The 17440-nt window shown below is 36.6% G+C and overlaps 1 protein-coding gene across 1 annotated transcript in view; it reads left to right on the top strand.

Annotated features, from left to right (window-relative positions):
* Positions 1-5034: 5034 nt before the first annotated feature.
* The window catches only part of COL28A1 (collagen type XXVIII alpha 1 chain), a gene marked incomplete at its 5' end in the record, with an annotated part of 138117 nt that continues 125711 nt past the window's right edge, over positions 5035-17440 (top strand). The window contains 5 exons of the mRNA XM_081079633.1: positions 5035-5158; positions 6064-6620; positions 12578-12598; positions 14183-14239; positions 15890-15943. Coding sequence (XP_080935759.1) covers positions 5035-5158; positions 6064-6620; positions 12578-12598; positions 14183-14239; positions 15890-15943 — 813 coding nt within the window. The remainder of the gene's footprint in view (positions 5159-6063; positions 6621-12577; positions 12599-14182; positions 14240-15889; positions 15944-17440) is intronic.

The following is a 17440-nucleotide window of genomic DNA, read 5'->3' on the forward strand; positions in this document are numbered from 1 at the left end:
GTGTCCTAAGTGAGGCTCAGGGGTCAAGAAGACCTGAGTGAAGACCCCATTCTGGCACTTTTGCATTAATATGATAGTGGGCAAGTGATCGGACTCCTCTCTGCCTCCACATCCTCATCTGCAAAACATGAATTCTTACAGTACTTATAGATTGGTGGTTGTGCTTTCAGAGGGATAATGCCATTAACGTGTGTGAAGCACTTAGCAGCACAGGGCCTAGCCTGGTTAAGACTTCATAAAATGGAAACTATTCTTGTTATAATAAACAGATGCATAAATGCTAAGTCGTTCTAAGAAAGCTGATTTTAAAACAGTTACAACACGAACATTTCTATTGCTTTCTCTGGTCATCTTGCCATTCTCTATCTCTGAGGCAGTAACAGAGAACACTCCCTGTTGGTTGTCTAGGGGCCATGTGGCCTCTTGGCATCATGTTTTATACTGATAAACACTGACTTGATATGGGCTGTGACCACCAAGTAAAAAATAGGAAAAAAGAGAATGGAACCACTCTAGTGACCACCTTTCCTGGACAGAGACCTCAGAATATTGATCGTTATAAACCTATGTCACACGGGGCGGCCTGCGGAGTCGCTAGTCCCGCTCCCCACATAAGAACGCAGGACATGGTGAGGCCAAAAAGGAACACCCATGGAGCCATAGGTAGGGGAGTCACACCACTATATTCTCACTGGCGGCTGGGTTGGAGACACAGGAGGCAGGAGCCACACGATCCGCAACCCGTCGTCCACTTGTCTTTGCCAACCAGCCTCACTTGCTAGCTGCAATCCGCCTCTGCAATCTGTAATCCACACTCCACCATGCCACAACTACACCACCACTACACCACCCTTTGCTAACTTAGCCGCAGCAATTATATCAGTGGCTAATGGCTAACAGGTAACAGACGATGGCCAACTAGTCACAGCTGATGGCCATCTACTACGAGCCAGGACCTTTCCACGTGAGGCCGAGAGTCTGGAAATTGCTCTCTGGAGCTCTGTCCTCACAACCTCCCTCCATGTTACAGTTTGAAAGGATTTTGATAAATAATTAAATCCATTGTCTCATTTCATAAGTGGGAAACTGAGGTTCCCATGTTAGGGACAGTACTAAGGACTAAATTTAGATCATTCTTTCTCTAGATATTACCGTGTTTCCCCAAAAATAAGACCTAGGCAGACATTCACCTTTAATGCGTCTTTTGGAGCAAAAATTAATATAAGACCTGGTCTTATATTACGTTAGATAAGACCCAGTCTTATATTATAGTAAAATAAGACCGAGTCTTACATTATTCTTTGCTCCAAAAGATGCTTTAGAGCTGATTGTCCTGTTAGGTCTTATTTTCAGGGAAATAGGGTATGAAAACTTTAAAAAATCACTGAGGTAGAAAGACTAGAATAATAAGCTTCTAAATACTCATCATCTAGCTTTAATAATTGTCAACCCACTGTCTTTCTTGAAAAGATAGTTTTGCATCTCAGTTTGGTGTCATTTATACGCCTTCACAGAGCTGTTTAAAACCAGTATCCAACAGAATGCATACTCCAAGCAAAGAAATGTAGGAATAGAAAGAGAAGGACATAGCATGAGAAACAAAGGCAGAATGTCAATAAGTGCCTAAAACGTAGAAAATTTGCTCAAGCTGCTTTTACAACAGTCTGGAAAACACAGATTGCTCCAGAAGGACACTGTTCCTTTAAATTACTTACTCATCCCACCCAGATCTTGCACCCTGGCCAAATGCCTGACCACTCTTGCTTTAACTTAGTCTAATAAACATGAATAAAAGATTGCAAAAGATCCAAAGCAAAGACAATTTTTATTTCACACAGGGCAGAGCAATATCAAATGGTCAGCTCCTTCCCCAACAATGGTCCTTGCTGTTGGCATTTCCTTCACCTGTCTTTAATTCCTGTCTGACAGACTTTATAAGGTAAGACATGACTGCTTTGTTTTAATCACTTGGAGTCGGATAGGACCATTGAGGAAGTGTGGAAGACTAAATGGTTTACATACTATGTGAAGAAAGATGATCAAAATGTTTAATCCTCTGCTATTACTTTAAATTAATTAGTAAACTATGAGTAATTGTTAAAATGTAGACATTTAAAATTTATTTTTAAGTTATTTTAAAATTTATTTTTAACTTACAGTCTACGGCATAGCATTATAGTAATGTTTATATCTTTGGGGTCGTCTTTTTCTTAATTTAGTACAAGTTTTTGTAATTCAGTATTAATTGCAGGGTACTTTAAAACTGGGCTAGTTTGGCAATTTGAATAAAGTATTTATTCACCATTTTATCTTCAGCTAGAAACAAATGAGATACACACACTATGACTAAAATTGGTAAACGCTGGTGATAATTTTATTTATGAGAACGAGAACTCATAAAATGTAGTCTCTTGGAGTTATTGATCCTGATATTTGCCCAAAATAAAATTTAAGCCAAAAAAAGGGCAAAAATATGACATTTTGTTAAAGATAACAATTGTTTCTGGATTTATAAAATTTAACCAATAATAAACATAGAGATTTATATTTCTTTATTTAACTAATGGAATTTTCCCCCTGAAACCTATTTTACTTATAGGTGACATCCAAATGAGAGAAAGGTGGGAATTATTAAAATGGAGGCAAAATAAAACATGGCAAAAGTGATTAGAAATGGGTGGGCTCTTAAGATGCCAAGCTAATAAAGAAGAGATTTCAGGAAGGCAGTAAAACTAAAAAACTAGAGAAAGAAAAGTAGAAAGGTGTAAGGTTGTCCTCTGACTAATATCAGAAAACAGAAAGGAATACCAAACTGGTTGGGAGAGCTAGATAAAACATGTCAGAGCAAATAGTAATAAAATATGAGCTAGTGTGAGTAATGCTAATGAATAAGTTATGGTGGTGAACATTGTAGATACAGGGGTTCAGGTAGGAATTCATGATTACATGCTAATAAAACTGTATGAGCAGGTGCTTAGTTTTGGAGAAAGATAAGTCTTTATTTAAAGCAGCATTTCCAAAGACCAAATGAGGCCTACAAATGAGAAGAAAGTGGTTTTCTTCTCATGATCCTAGTTATCACTGTCTTTAGGTTTCTGAAGAGTCATCTTGATCAGGTAGCTTGTAAAATCTCTCTTGTTCTCAATGAAATTAAATTCTCAGTCTCTTTTTTTTTTAATTTATTGGGGTGACAATTGTTATTTACAGAACTTCTAAGAAGTTCCTTATTGTATAGATTGAACAAAAGAGAAAAGACATGTAATACCAGGGACATGGTATTATCTCTTTTCTCTTCTCTGAAAATGCAATAGCAGCTGTGTTTTGCTATATAGCCTTATCTTTACACTAATCTTCAGAATTAAACTTGAACGTCCTTTTGTATTCATCTCACTGCTTAGCAAGGGGATTACATCCAGAGGAACCTGGATGTTTTCTGTGTAGTCCATTTCCTTAGCACAACTCTTGTTCTTCCTTCCTTCTTTCCTTTCCTTCTTTCCTTCTTTCCTTCTTTCCTTCTTTCCTTCCTTCCTTCCTTCCTTCCTTCCTTCCTTCCTTCCTTCCTTCCTTCCTTCCTTCCTTCCTTCCTTCTTTCCTTCCATCCTTTCTTTCTTTCAACGCTTAGCTGTCTTCACATCTTAGCATACCTAGTCTGAAGAGCAGTTGACATTTGGTCAATTGCACTTGGTGCAGAGATGCTTGGTCACACAAAGTCAGCTTAATAGATTTCCTGCTAGATGACGCTATTTGAGGAGCAGACCATGGCATGGAGCCATCCATTGGTTCATCCCTAGCCCAACAGCTTTGCTTCTCTTTGGGGTTTCTCCATCTGGCATGTATGAAAGAAGTCAGTCACCCATCCCGTTCTTCACTTTTTTTGCTTATATTTCCATCTTCTACTCACAGCCTGGAAAAATCATGCTCATGATTTCCCAGTTCCCATTCCCTGAAGGCAAGGTGCCAAAGAAGGAAAATGTGATTCCTTTTCCAGAACTTCTGAATTTAATATACTTTAAGCATGCAAGCATTTCCCAACCATGCAGAACATTGGCTCAAAATAAGCTTCCTTCTTCCCATTCTCTGGTATGCTGAGGTAGCCACATATGAGTCTTTTCTTACCAGAGAAAGGTGGGAAATTAAAAGATATTTGTTGTATAGCTGGGCATATTGAGTAATAAATACAGCTGAAGATTTTAATACAGGATTAGATTTTTCATTGTTAATCTATCCAGAAAAACAGTTTCACAGAGCTGTGCAGAAGGGGTGCTTCCTGATTTCAAGTCCTATTTCTGTCCATTAGTTTTTTCCAGCAAACACTAGAAGAACAGTGTTGCTTGCAACTCTGTGATTTTTGCTCTCAGATTCTTTTGATTTATTGCATATGCAGCTGTGGTCTAGCTTGGAACTCTGGTGGAGATACACTTTCCAAAATAGGAGTAGAAAAGAGAAATGAGGTTCTATGGAAACAGAAGGGAAACTTAAGTTTTGAGTTGACCTCTGAACTCACTGAAGTTATACCTATAAATAGTAAGACTGAAATGGTGGTGGTTCCCTACAACCCTGTAAAAATATTGGGATCGTCAGGAGTTAGTTATAATGAAAATGAATGAAACAATCATGTAATAATTAGAATTCACCCTGAAGAATGTGGAAATGTCAAAGCAGACCCTGTAATTGAACCATAATCACAATATAGAGTGGGACTGAAATGTTTTAAATGGCTCTCCCAACTCCCTGCTTCCCATAAGAAAATGGGAAATTCAGACTACTTAGATGTAATTCTTTGATTTATAGAAACATTCACTAATAAATGTTTGGTTGTAGTGTCATGATTTATTTGGGTTAGAAACTTTTAAAATTTCAATGTGGATATTTATCTATAAAATAAATGAAAACTCTTTTCTCCAGTCACATGCCAGTTTTAAATTCTGCTGGCTTAAAATTAAAAATAGCAAACATTATATTTTATTAAAATACTTATAACTGATTTTTCTGTTAAAGGTGCTCCAGGCAGATGATTTTTCACCATCTACCATAATGTGGAACAGATATTTGATCTTTCATCTGCTGCTTTTGCCAGCTTTTATGAGTCAAACAATATATGGACAAAGAAAGAAAGGATCAAAGCTCAATTTACTTGCAAGGAAAAATGATCTCCAGGGTAAAAAAAAAAAAAAATGTTTTTCTTTTGTTTTTAATGATTAGTTTTAGCCTGTTAAAACACTAGTAATACGAGCTTTTCCAAATAAGCCTTTGATGTAAATAGCAAACCACATATATATGTATGTATGTGACATTCTACTTTAATATGATTATATAATAATAACACTATACCTTAGATACTTATAGAGCACACTTATAAAAACATCAGTTTTTAGAGCATGTGTACATTTATTTCACTTAAGCTTCACAGTAACCTTATAAAATAAGCATGACAGAGTGTCACTTGCATATTATAGATAAAGAAATTGAGACCCAGAGAGGTTGGGAGCACATTCAAGGCCACAGGCAATTAACCAGTAAAATATAGACCTAAGATTCAATCTTAAGTTCTCTGCTTTTACGTTTCTTTCTCCCTTACTGTTTCTACAAGATGATGTGTATAGTTATTTTCTCCCTTAATTTCACAAAGTTAAAAAGAACACACAACACCAAAACAAGATGGGGCCTCACCAATAGGCCACAAACCTGAGAAATAGGTAGAGTATTATTTACTTCTAGACAACCTTGCCCAATATTTGTTTAATTTTAAAACTATGATGTACTCACTTCCTCCCACGTTAAGCAGGTTTTACTTTGGGAAGATGCTCAGGATATATGGTATTTTTGTTTGTTATTGCTTTTGATTTGCATGATTTTACAAGGGGAAGAGAATTTACAGACTTTGAAAGAGATTTAGTTCTTTCCCCCTTAACCCTTATCTACAAGGTGCCTCTCTTTTTCACTTCACTGTCCTCTCAAAAACAAATAGTACACAGCAAGTCATCTCAGGGCTTTTCTTATGCAAAATTGTTTCACTACATAGTAGAGACAAGTATTTTGCCTAACCAATTTATTCTATTTCAGACTCCACTTGCTTCATAGATATTGTCTTCATCGTGGACAGCTCTGAAAGTTCTAAAATTATTCTCTTTGATAAACAGAAAGATTTTGTGGATAGCTTGAGTGACAAGCTTTTCCAATTGACCCCAGTTCGCTCCTTGAAGTATGACATCAAACTGGCAGCCCTTCAGTTTAGTAGCTCTGTCCAAATCGATCCACCTTTTTCTTCTTGGAAGGATCTACAGACTTTTAAACGGAGGGTCAAGGCTATGAATTTCATTGGGCAAGGTACTTTCTCCTATTATGCCATCTCCAATGCCACAAGGCTACTTAAGAGAGAAGGGCGTAAAGATGGTGTGAAAGTGGCTTTGCTCATGACTGATGGCATTGACCATCCAAAGAATCCAGACGTTCAAAGTATTTCTGAAGATGCAAGAACTGCAGGAATATTGTTTATTACCATTGGACTTTCTACTGTAGTCAATGAAGCCAAACTTCATTTGATATCTGGGGATTCATCCAGTGAACCCATTCCACTGTTGAGTGATCCAGCCCTTGTAGATAAGATTCGGGATCGCCTGGTAGGTATCTAATGGGTTGTTTTTATATGCATATTTGTCATTATAATATTGATATCTTGGTTACAAATTTTGTAAGGGTAGACACCGGGTCCAAACGATGAAAGAGTAAAAAATCTACCTTGGAAATAGAAAGAAGCTTTCCGAATGAAATCTATTCACTTCTTTGATAGTTTACACTTGATAAAAAATTGGGGAAATACCCGGTTCATTCTCTGGAATTGCATTCCTAACTTTATTGCTAATCAATGCTAAAGATTTGGGAAGGATTAATTTCCAATAATACACCTCAGACTCCTGTTTATATATCCTAGGATCATTGAACACTACTGACTGACATTTAATTTGTGGTCAACTTGTGGTGTGCTATATTTGTGCTAAGTTGGTCTTTTTCCATTCCCCATGTGCAGAAATATTTTTTGACTTTGTCTCACCTATTGCCATATTATGCAGAGTTCATAGACTTCAAATTTTTAAAAAAAATATCTCATTTTTTAGGCATTAACAAGGCCACCCAATGTAAAATAACCTATAACATGCAGTCACCGAACCGTTTCTCCCATCAGATCAATGAGCCCCACTTGATTGGTCCAATTAACTGTGTCAATGCTTTTCTTTATTGGTTGCTTAGCTGTGTGTAAGAGCCTTTCCTTGCTGCTTGGGAAAACACAAGGCTAAGCAATCAAAATGAAATCCCTCTTCACAATATTTCTCAAGGAGAAAACTCCTGGGAGAAAAGGTGGTTGATGTATTAAGTGTTAAAAAATTGATTTTCTTAAAAATATTGATTTTCTTTGGTTTCTCAAGAAGAGGGCAAGACAAATGTGTCCCTTCGGAACTGAACATTTCATATGGCTGTTTTCTCTATGCTGAAAAAAAAAAAACCTCATGCTCCATTTCAGAGATTGTTTTGCCCCTTTTGCCCTTTCCTCAATCCTTTTCCCTAACATTACTGTTATTTTTATTTTTTTTTTTTGCTCAGTTGTTTTCAGCATGAGATGCTGAGTTTTTCTGATCTAAATAATAACTATGCCTTGAATGCTTTCTGTATTAGGCATTGTTCTGAGCACTTTATATATTTTATCTTATTTAATGTTCACAACAACCTTGTGATGTAGGTACTGCTATCATCATCATTTTACAGTTGAAAATTCAAGGCCAGGCAGAGACCCTGCGTGCCTAACCCTGTAAAGTCACATTGAGAGGGGAAATGGTAGCTTGTGGCGAGTGCTCTCTTTGAGCATCTCTTCTGCGTGGAAGGGAACCACGCAGGTGCCTGGCTAACTGCCTAGTCCTGCCTGTGCCATAATTTGAGTCCTCACCACTGAACTGAAAACAGAAGGTTCCAGCATGTGTGGGACAGTACCCTGGGGGTGTGATAAAGAGTTGCCTGTTGCTGAGTGTAGAAGATGCAGGACAGGAAGCACTCTTGTTTGGCCAGATGTGGAGGCTCAGGAGGTTCATTCTCTCTCTAGACACACCCTCACCCAGAGCTCCTGCCCAACGGAGAACACAGGCGCTGGACAGCAGACTCCAAGCAAGACTGTTTGTTTGTTTCTGGGGAAACCAAAAACTGACCAGGCATTCTAATGACTCTGCTCCTCCTCATCATCCTGTGGTTTCAGCTTGTTTGTTCAGATGGAAGCTCTGTGAATAGCCACTTCTTAGAAGGAGTTGCTGCTTTCCAAACACTTCCTGAATCCAAAGGGCTTATTAGGTTCTCCAAAGAAACATACACCAAGGTTTAATGTTTCAGGTTGCCAACATCTAGAAGGCAGAACTTGACTTTTCATCAGACCATTGGAAAAATTCCTCATCTAATCTATGTCTATTACATCATCAGTAAAAATTTTTTAACTTTTTACTTTGAAAGAATTATGTAGTTGACTTTTAAAAAATAAGGTAAATAGGTATAATTCTAGTACAAAACTGCATCTACTTAAAGTACACAATCCCATGAGTTTTGATAGGTGTGTTTGCCCATGAAACCGCCAACACTAGTTACATACAGAATGTCTCTACTACTCCCAAAAGTGTCCTCATGCCTCTTTGCAATACATCTTCCCCTCATCCTTGAGCTTCCACTGATCTGACTCCTCACTCTAGTGTACACACTCCAGAAATTTACATAAATAATCTTATACAGTGTGGACCCTTTTCGTGTCAGGCTTCTTATTTCCAGAATAACGATTTTAAAATTCATCTGGGTTGTTGTTTTGTATCAGCACTTTATTCCCTTTGATTGCAGAATAGACTTTAGTTGAATTTATGGGCATGAGAGTCCACCATGACCAGGTCTTGCAGGAGCCAAGACAAATCAAGGAATCACTGCACGTTCCTTGGCACCTCTAGGAAGAAGTACCAGGGAAGAACCCCATGAAAACATTCCAGGTCTGAATCACCCAAGAGAGACCTGATGATTCTTAATTGGAAAATATAATATTCTGTTATTATTTACATAACGGTATTGAAACCTAAGGAACAAATTCAACCCAATCTCCTGGATCTATTACTTGGTCCTTTAGAAGAGAAAAAAAGAGTATGTGAAGATTAAAAAAAAGAAAAATTCTTTATCACCTTTGATGTTAAATATTCTAAAAAGCCTTTATGGGAATAAAGCCTGTGACAAATTGGTCTCTTTCTCTGAAAATTAGTAAGAAAAACATCAGTTTAGTGTTTTCCTTTACATACCAAAAGGAATCAATTGATAATTTCAATATACGTTAGAATCCTATGCTTTGTTAATTTATTAAGTATAGTCCACTACCCAGTTATTCAAGATTTCCTCTGTTTAGGAACTCATTTCTGTTTCTTGTTTAAGATTTTTTAAAATTAAAGTTTATTGGGGTTACTATGGTTAGTAAAGTTACATAGGTTTCAGGTGTACAATTCTGTAAACATCATCCGTATATCACATTGTGTGTTCAGATGGAATAATGATGGATTTTATAAAGGGTATTTTGTTACTATATTAAGCTGCAAACATTTTTTTTTGTCATAGAGTTTGTAATCCTTGCCTAGAAAGTTCTTTATTCTCGTTCCGTTTTCTGTCATGTTATAACTTTGGTAACTTCTTCACATTTCCTCTGTCCCCTCCTCATAGCAGTGACTTAATCATAGTCATTTACAAAATTAGCAATTCCATGCTAGCCTTCTCCTTTCCCATATATGCCATCATAAAACTCTGACTCCATTAATAAAATGCACTTTCTTTCACTCTAGTGAAGGCCTTTCTCTATTTATCCTTTTCATTTAAAACACATTGTCCACCTAGACCTTCACTGAACATGTCCTTCCCTCTGGCTTCGACCATGTTCTCCCAGTTCTTCTCCACACAGCTTGCCTCTAAGCCTAAGCGAAAGCTCTCTCTACTTCTGAAGACTCTCTCTACTTCTCTCTACTTCCAGTTCTGTCTACACAGGCCTTTCCATCCACTCTTTGAAAATGTCCCTCCTCACTGTTTCCTTTGTCTCATTGCCCACACAAGCCTTTATGCCATTTTTCCTCATAAACTTTGACATATAGAACAGCATTCCATCAATGAGTTGGTCCTTTGCATTCCTCTCTTCAAAATTATCCCAGAAAACCCACCTATTCCAAGAAATGATCTTGTTGTGCCCCCCGCCCCCAATCTAGGATCTCCTTCCCACGCTGCTTACTGTGAGCTGTCTGTTTTCTGTCACTGGGGCTTAAAGACTATAAAAGCCCTTAGGGATGAAGCTTTGTTCATTGTTTAAAACAGTCTTATCTATTGTGCAGTTTGGGGTCCGCTTTTATTTCCATGGAAATATAAATTCCAACAAACACAAAATCAAATTAGCTCCAAAAATAATTAGTTAGTTGTGTTGTTACAGTTTTAATCCTCGTGGCATATATTTTAAAGGAGTAATATGGCAAAGCAGAAATTGAATTTTCAAAAAGCAAAAAAAGTGTAAAATTACGTCAGGCACTGTAGCAGCTGAATTCATGAGTTTAAAATTGATAAGGATATTATGTATTATAAAAAAGATTATAAAGTGACAAAACTTTGAATTTTTCTTTATTTCAGTAGTTGTTCTCAAATTTACAATTTGACTTGTATTACTAGTCATGTTATTGTCTCTCTTGCACTCCTTTCAAATTCCTTTTCCTTCTCTCCTTCCCAGAAGAAACCAAGCTTCTGACATGTATTTTAAATATTTTTATAATTCGGATCACATTGCTTTTTCCCTCAATGTTTTTGGAAAATTTTCTATGTTGAAATATGCATATCCAATGTACTCACTTTAGCTGCTAAATAGTATTTCCATTCCACTGTTGATGGATATTGTAATTATTTCCAATTTTTTACTATTAAAAACAACGAATGCTGAAATGTACAAGAATTTCTCTAGGGTGTGTCCGGAAGGGTTGCCAGGATAACAGGTAGAAACAAGAACATATCCTGCACAGTCTAGAGACAAAGCATGCACATCTTCAGCTTTCTAAGCACAGCCAAATGTTCTGGAGAAGGGTAGTGCCATTTTACACTGAGACTGTCAGTGTACGCATATCTGAGTTCCTATTTCTCCACTTGACCTACTAATTCTTAAAGAAACAAGTATCTCACCTTCTTTCAGCCTGGATTTACACTGGCTAGTAATTAAAAATCATTGGGGTGGGAAGGGGTGGAGGAAGAGGGAAAGAGGACCACAGGTGAAACCCTGAATTTTGTAGAAAGGGTCTGTGAACAGAGTTTTACACCTCCCAAGACTCTGTAATCAAACTTTCTCATTTTATATACATGGAGAATGACCTGGAAGGATTATATGACTTGCCCAAGGCAACACGAGTCATTAATAGTGGAAACAGAATGAAAACCCTGGATGACAATTCCCAGCCTCATTTTCCCTCCCATTAAATTGAGCCACTTAAAACATTTTGCCGTTCCTTCCCTCTATATTGTTAGCTTGTATAGATGTAAAACTAAAGTAAAAACAAAACTAAAAGAATGCAGAATCCTCCATAAAGGTACAACTCTGACTTTAACTTCCTCATTACATCCTTCATTTTTAATATCTTGCAACAAATATTCCAGTGCTTTTTACGTCAGTTTCCCATTTTATCCTGTGTAAATTACCCCTTCAGATTCAGTCGTAGGCATTCCGTTGACACATAATGTCTACCCGAAGAAAGCAATAGTTCTATCCGTAAACATAGGTTACCTTTCCCCCCACTGTTTGACTTTAGGCAGGGGCTTCAGCGCACTTATCAAATAACACCCACTGCACTGCAGTGGGGCAGCGAGGCCTAAATATTGGACAAAAACCAGATCGTGGATTTCTCTAAAATTAGGAATTTAAAGTAGTTTTGACAAATATTCTTGCTGATTCATTTCTGTGTGGATAAGTAGGAAGTAGCACTGAACTTGGTCAGGTAACTCAGCGCAAGTGTGTGACCTGGGACAAGTCACAGCTCTTTGAACCTAAGTTTCCTTAGTACAAAATATCGACCTGATTGACTTCTAAGGCTCATTCCCATTGATGAAGTTATGACCACAAAATTAATGTTTTAATGCCCCCCCAATACATATATGTATAAAGACGGAAAAATAAAAGATGAGAAAATACACAATTATATATTCTGCCTAAGTCTTTGCAAGTAAAAGTAAGACATTTCTCATTATGACTGATTGAAGCTTATAGCCAAATCATGGAGATTATAGAGCTGATAAAACAAATAAAATATAAGCATAGGATGCAATAAGATAAAGTTTCTCGACAACAGAATAATTTTAATGTTAGTGTCCTTCGGGTCTCCTATTGTTATGTGGCTCAGAGTACGTCTTGGCTGGTTGGCTTTATTGCTTTCACAAGGTAAAAAAGGCTGACTTGCTATTCTTCTTGGAAACTGCATATCCCATGGGGAATAATTAAGATTAATAAAAAGTTGGGAGGAGAACCATGAATTCAGTTAATGTTTCATTCTTTTTTCCCTCCTAGGATATCTTATTTGAAAAAAAGGTAAGTGCCACATGCCTTGATTACTATGAATTACTCTAAAAGTTTGCATTATCAAATCAGCATTAGAAGATAAGGTGTGACTAAATAAAAAGGCTTAGCTATTTTTCAAAAGATCCACTTTATTTCTAGGCAGCCATCTGATTTCTTCTTTTAGGCCACCATATCCACTGCAGGTTGGAAAAATTAGAAAAATGTCATGTGATTTTAGACACTGATTTTAGAAATTATTAATAACCAAATGGCATAGTTTTTGCTTGCTTTGATGTGACTTCCTTTATTCTAAGGATGTGTCTGACACTAGCTACTGGTGGTGGGCAGGCGTGGGCGTGGGAGTCCTCCACTTTGGGACGTGTGCCTGGTGTTGGCCAGTTAGGCAGCGTCACCGCTAACAGGCAGAATTCAGAGTCGCCCCCTGCTGCCTGCCGATTGACTTTAAGTTCATTCTTTCCGATGGTTGGTGGAAAGCGGACGAAGTGGCCAAGGAGCTGGCCAACCTGGTGGGATTGAATACTACTTAGCACAATAGATGACCACCAGCTTACTGAGGATTCTTATACTGAATATGTATTTCTTAGCACAAGGAGTTTGGAACATCTGAACTTAGTTGGATAAACTGCTTATTTAACATCAGAAAATTTACAAGTATTATAGCATTATATAAAATAATAGAAGCCAACCCAAACTTGTACAGCACAACATTTCATTGACTTATACAAAGCCAGATATATTATTTTATGTGCCATTAAAGCAGGAAAAAACTCTGCCGATTAAACTATGATGCTGTGCCTTCTTATCAATTACAAATTTTCATTTTATACTTACGTAAAGAGCCATTTTAGATTTATTTAGAAATCGAATTTTAGATCCTGTATCGCTTTTGAGCATACATATAAGAGAAAATACAAGCAAACTGAATTGGTTATTTCTCAAACTTCTTCACATTCAGAGTCTAAATCTTCTGAAGCACTTTTTGTCTCAGTCCTTGAGTACTTGTTTTTCCATAAAATACCGGCCTCTGCGTCATCAAAAGTATTGGTGATACAGCATTTCTTAAGAGTGCTCCAGGAGTGTCTCTGGGGATTTCTTCCATTTCATTCTGTAAATTTTAAAGTGCATGTGCAGAACATAGCAGCTTCACCCTGACTGGGCTCACTCTGATGTTAGAGGTGTTAAAATAAGGAAAAAATGTGTGTGTTAGAATGGATGAAATATGTTGTAAGTCAAATGTTTACCTTGGTTGAGAAAAGGAATGTTTGATATCTGTGTATTATTGAGCTTTGATATATTGTATAAAAGAGAAACAGCAGAAATTCTGAGTCCACTGAAAATGTTTATTTTCCCCTTAGAAATTAGATGATATATATAGTCTGTTTTATTTAACCATGGCAACATTTAATAACACTTTATTAGCTGGCTCTTACTAGATCTGAGTTTTCCTATAAGAATTTCGTAGGGAGAGCAAATCTCTATAAACTTGCAAGGTAAAATATCTTCAAGGGAATGTTCCATTCAGTACTGTACTGCATAAGATTTAAAATGTTGTCTTTCACTATGTGTTAAACTTGTATTTCATTATTGATTCAGTGTGAACGCAAGATTTGTGAATGCGAGAAGGGGGATCCCGGCAATCCAGGGCTTCCTGTGAGTATATTTCTCTTCTGAATTTATGGTCAAGTTCAGGAAGTCCTATCAATGATTACACCACTCACACTTAAAAACTGTAGGGCTATTTCGTGCTGTGAGAAAGCAGTTGTATGTCAATAGCCCCCAAAAGAAGGAAATGTTCTTTCTCCCTTTTATTCCTAAAGGGATACATTCTGTCTTTAGAAATAAGCCTGGGATTTTACTGACCTGAACTATGGTCAGACTTGATTTAAAACGATGTTATTCCCCAAAGGATATTTTAGCATCACTTCTTATGTGACAAACTGAGGCAAGAATTTCTCAGTACTGAAGTGAAAATACAGAAAGAGGTCATCCAAATTCTTAGTGCTTTAGGCAAAGCTTTATTCGCTTTCACCTACAAGTATGTAACACAGATCTTTCTGGAAGGTAATTGTGTCTTTACATGTATCCAAGGGCAACACTGTGTGGTCTTGTGTGGAGAAAGTTCTGGTCAGAAAGCTTTGGGGATTAGAGGGAATTCTGTGACACGGAAGTAACCACTTGGCAACCAAAGGGAAATGGCAGGATTTACTCTGATAATTCAATGCTTAATAAAATAATCCCAATAAGAGTGCTTTCTTTACATTCTAGCCTAATATCTGGTACGTGCCATGTCTGTCTTGGGAGGGCATTTGAAGGGACATCATAATTTCTAGAGAAGCTGAATATTTCTCTAACACCAGATCATCAGAAAGCATCCATGGGCTCATTCAATATTTCATTTATTTATGTGATTCCAAATCTTAAAGTTCAGAAGCCCAGTGGAGATATTTCACAAAAATTCATGGATAAATTTTAAGAACTAATGCTTGTATTTGGGGGGTATGGAGGAAAATGGGTTTTCTGAACTTCTTAGACTGTGACACATTTTACCTTGAGACTGGAGTCCGCAGCATGTACTTATTCAAACCTATCTACCTATCAAGGCAGTAGAAAGTGAGGAAGTGTGTTTGTCTCTTTTCTTCAATATACAAAGTTAGATACATTACATGATAGTGTGGCAACCAGTAGAAGCTGACTTTAGCCTAAGCAAAGCTTTCCCCTCTTATAAAGGCTTAGTTTATAATTATTATACCAATGGATTATCAGTGGAAGGTTTACTCGTGATATTCAATTATGTTTTCGAATGAAAGTAAGAAAACTTGCAATTGCTGAGCTAATCTAACAAGTTTAGTCAATCAATACTGTTAGAGGAGATTGTACCATGTTTTAATAAGGATAGACATAGAACTATGTTATTTAACATTTATTGGGTGCCCCCAAAAGCAGTTCTCAGAAAAGTGAGCTTTTTGGTGGTTTGAAAATAGGAAAATAGAGCACCTTTCGGGAATAGGATTTGGAGAATTCTCTTCTTCTATTCTTTGAGATTGTCCCTTGGATATCAGGGAGAGAGGACATTATTCTCTTTTGAGCAAATCTAGAGAAACTGCCTATTCAATACAGTGCACCCTTCCTGGTGTGTAGTGAGGGAGAGAATAGACTCGACTCTCTGCCTGATAGGTACATTTTTTTTTTTTTTACAATCTTACTTCATTTTATGGGATGAAGCTGAACAGAAATTATTGTAAGGAGTAGTAAACTAATAGAATGGCTGCTCAATATAATCTTTTTTCCCTTTGTCTTCAGGGTACCCATGGAAACCCAGGTATCAAAGGTGAGCGAGGACCAAAAGGAAATCCGGTAAATGAATAAAACAGCTTTTGTTTAAACCAGTGTATTGTCTTCTAGATTTATTTAAAGAACAAAAATTAAGAAAAAAAAGAGCTTTGTAGTATATGTGAATGCCAAAAATCTGATGATTTCTGCAAAGAATACAGGATGTTCCTACATTATCTATCTGGTTTGTGTTAGCTTGCATTTACAAATTCTGAGTAACATATGACCATTTTAGTCTATACCTTTTGGAAACTTTGGGACCCAATAACTAGAAACTTGTAATTAAATAATGGTGTCCCAAGTTAATTAGCACAATGTTCCATGAATTATTAGGACATGTTTCATATTAAATTGACAAAGGCAATTTATGGATCTAGTGTATGAATAACTGACCTACAATAATAATATTAGGTTGGTGCAAAAGTAATTGCAGTTTAAAAGGTTAAAAATAATTGCAAAAACCAAAATTACTTTTGCACCAACCTAATAGAAAAAAATAACCCAAACAGGTTGTCTTTCACTCCCAGACCATCTTCAGGCATTTCCCCACTTCTTTTCTGTGTGTAGCTGTCAAAATAATTCTAGGCTAATTTTTTAAATTATGTGTTCAGATCGATGTTAGGAGGATGGTGTGTGTCAAATTCAAGAGCGACTGCAGGAATCACAGGACACAGATTAGCAGATATAACTATGTGGAAATTTAAGGCAAAATTCCGTATAATGAAAGATCATTACAAGAGGAAAATATACAGGAAAATGTTCACGTCAAATACAATCGGCATTGGGTTAATTTCTATAGTTTGTAAAAACTTAATAAAATGGATGAGAAAATATCAAGCCTCTAATAATTAAATTGTCAAAGGACACAAACAGTTTTCAAGAGAGGAAGTAAAACCAGTAAATAAAAAAATAAAAAAATATTTAATTTCACTAGATAATGAATGAAATTTAAATAGAGATAATGACTGTACCTTTTAATACTAATTATTCACACTGTAGAAACTTTGGATCTACCGTTGTTAGGTTGTTTTTTTTTGGGGGGGGGCAAGAGCAACTTTATAGTTCACATAGTCTTTTTTTTCTGTAATTCAAATTTAAAAAAAACATTTCTTTTTTTATATTAGTTAACACAGTAATATTAAAATAATAATAACTAATGACAACAATATGGTGAAACTGCTCTTCATTACAAAGGTAACTTGGCATAAATATTTTGAAAAGCAATTAGATACTATATAAGAGACTTCAAAAATTCAAAATTTGAACCCAATAGTTCATTCCTGAGAATATATTTAGGGAAATAATTAAAAATATAATAAGTTAGATTCATGGAGGTGTTTTTGCCAGTAGCCTGCTTGTCAAAGAAAGTGAATGTAAAGTATCTTTGGGTGGCTTTACACCACACACACACACACACACACACACACACAACACACACACACACACACACACACAAACACACACACACCTCTATCCTCACTCACTTTATGTTAGGCCAAATTCACGCCATCATGTCTTCTT

The sequence above is a fragment of the Rhinolophus hipposideros genome (genome assembly GCF_964194185.1).
Source record: "Rhinolophus hipposideros genome assembly, chromosome: 18".
In the NCBI taxonomy this organism is placed as follows: Eukaryota; Metazoa; Chordata; class Mammalia; order Chiroptera; family Rhinolophidae; genus Rhinolophus; species Rhinolophus hipposideros.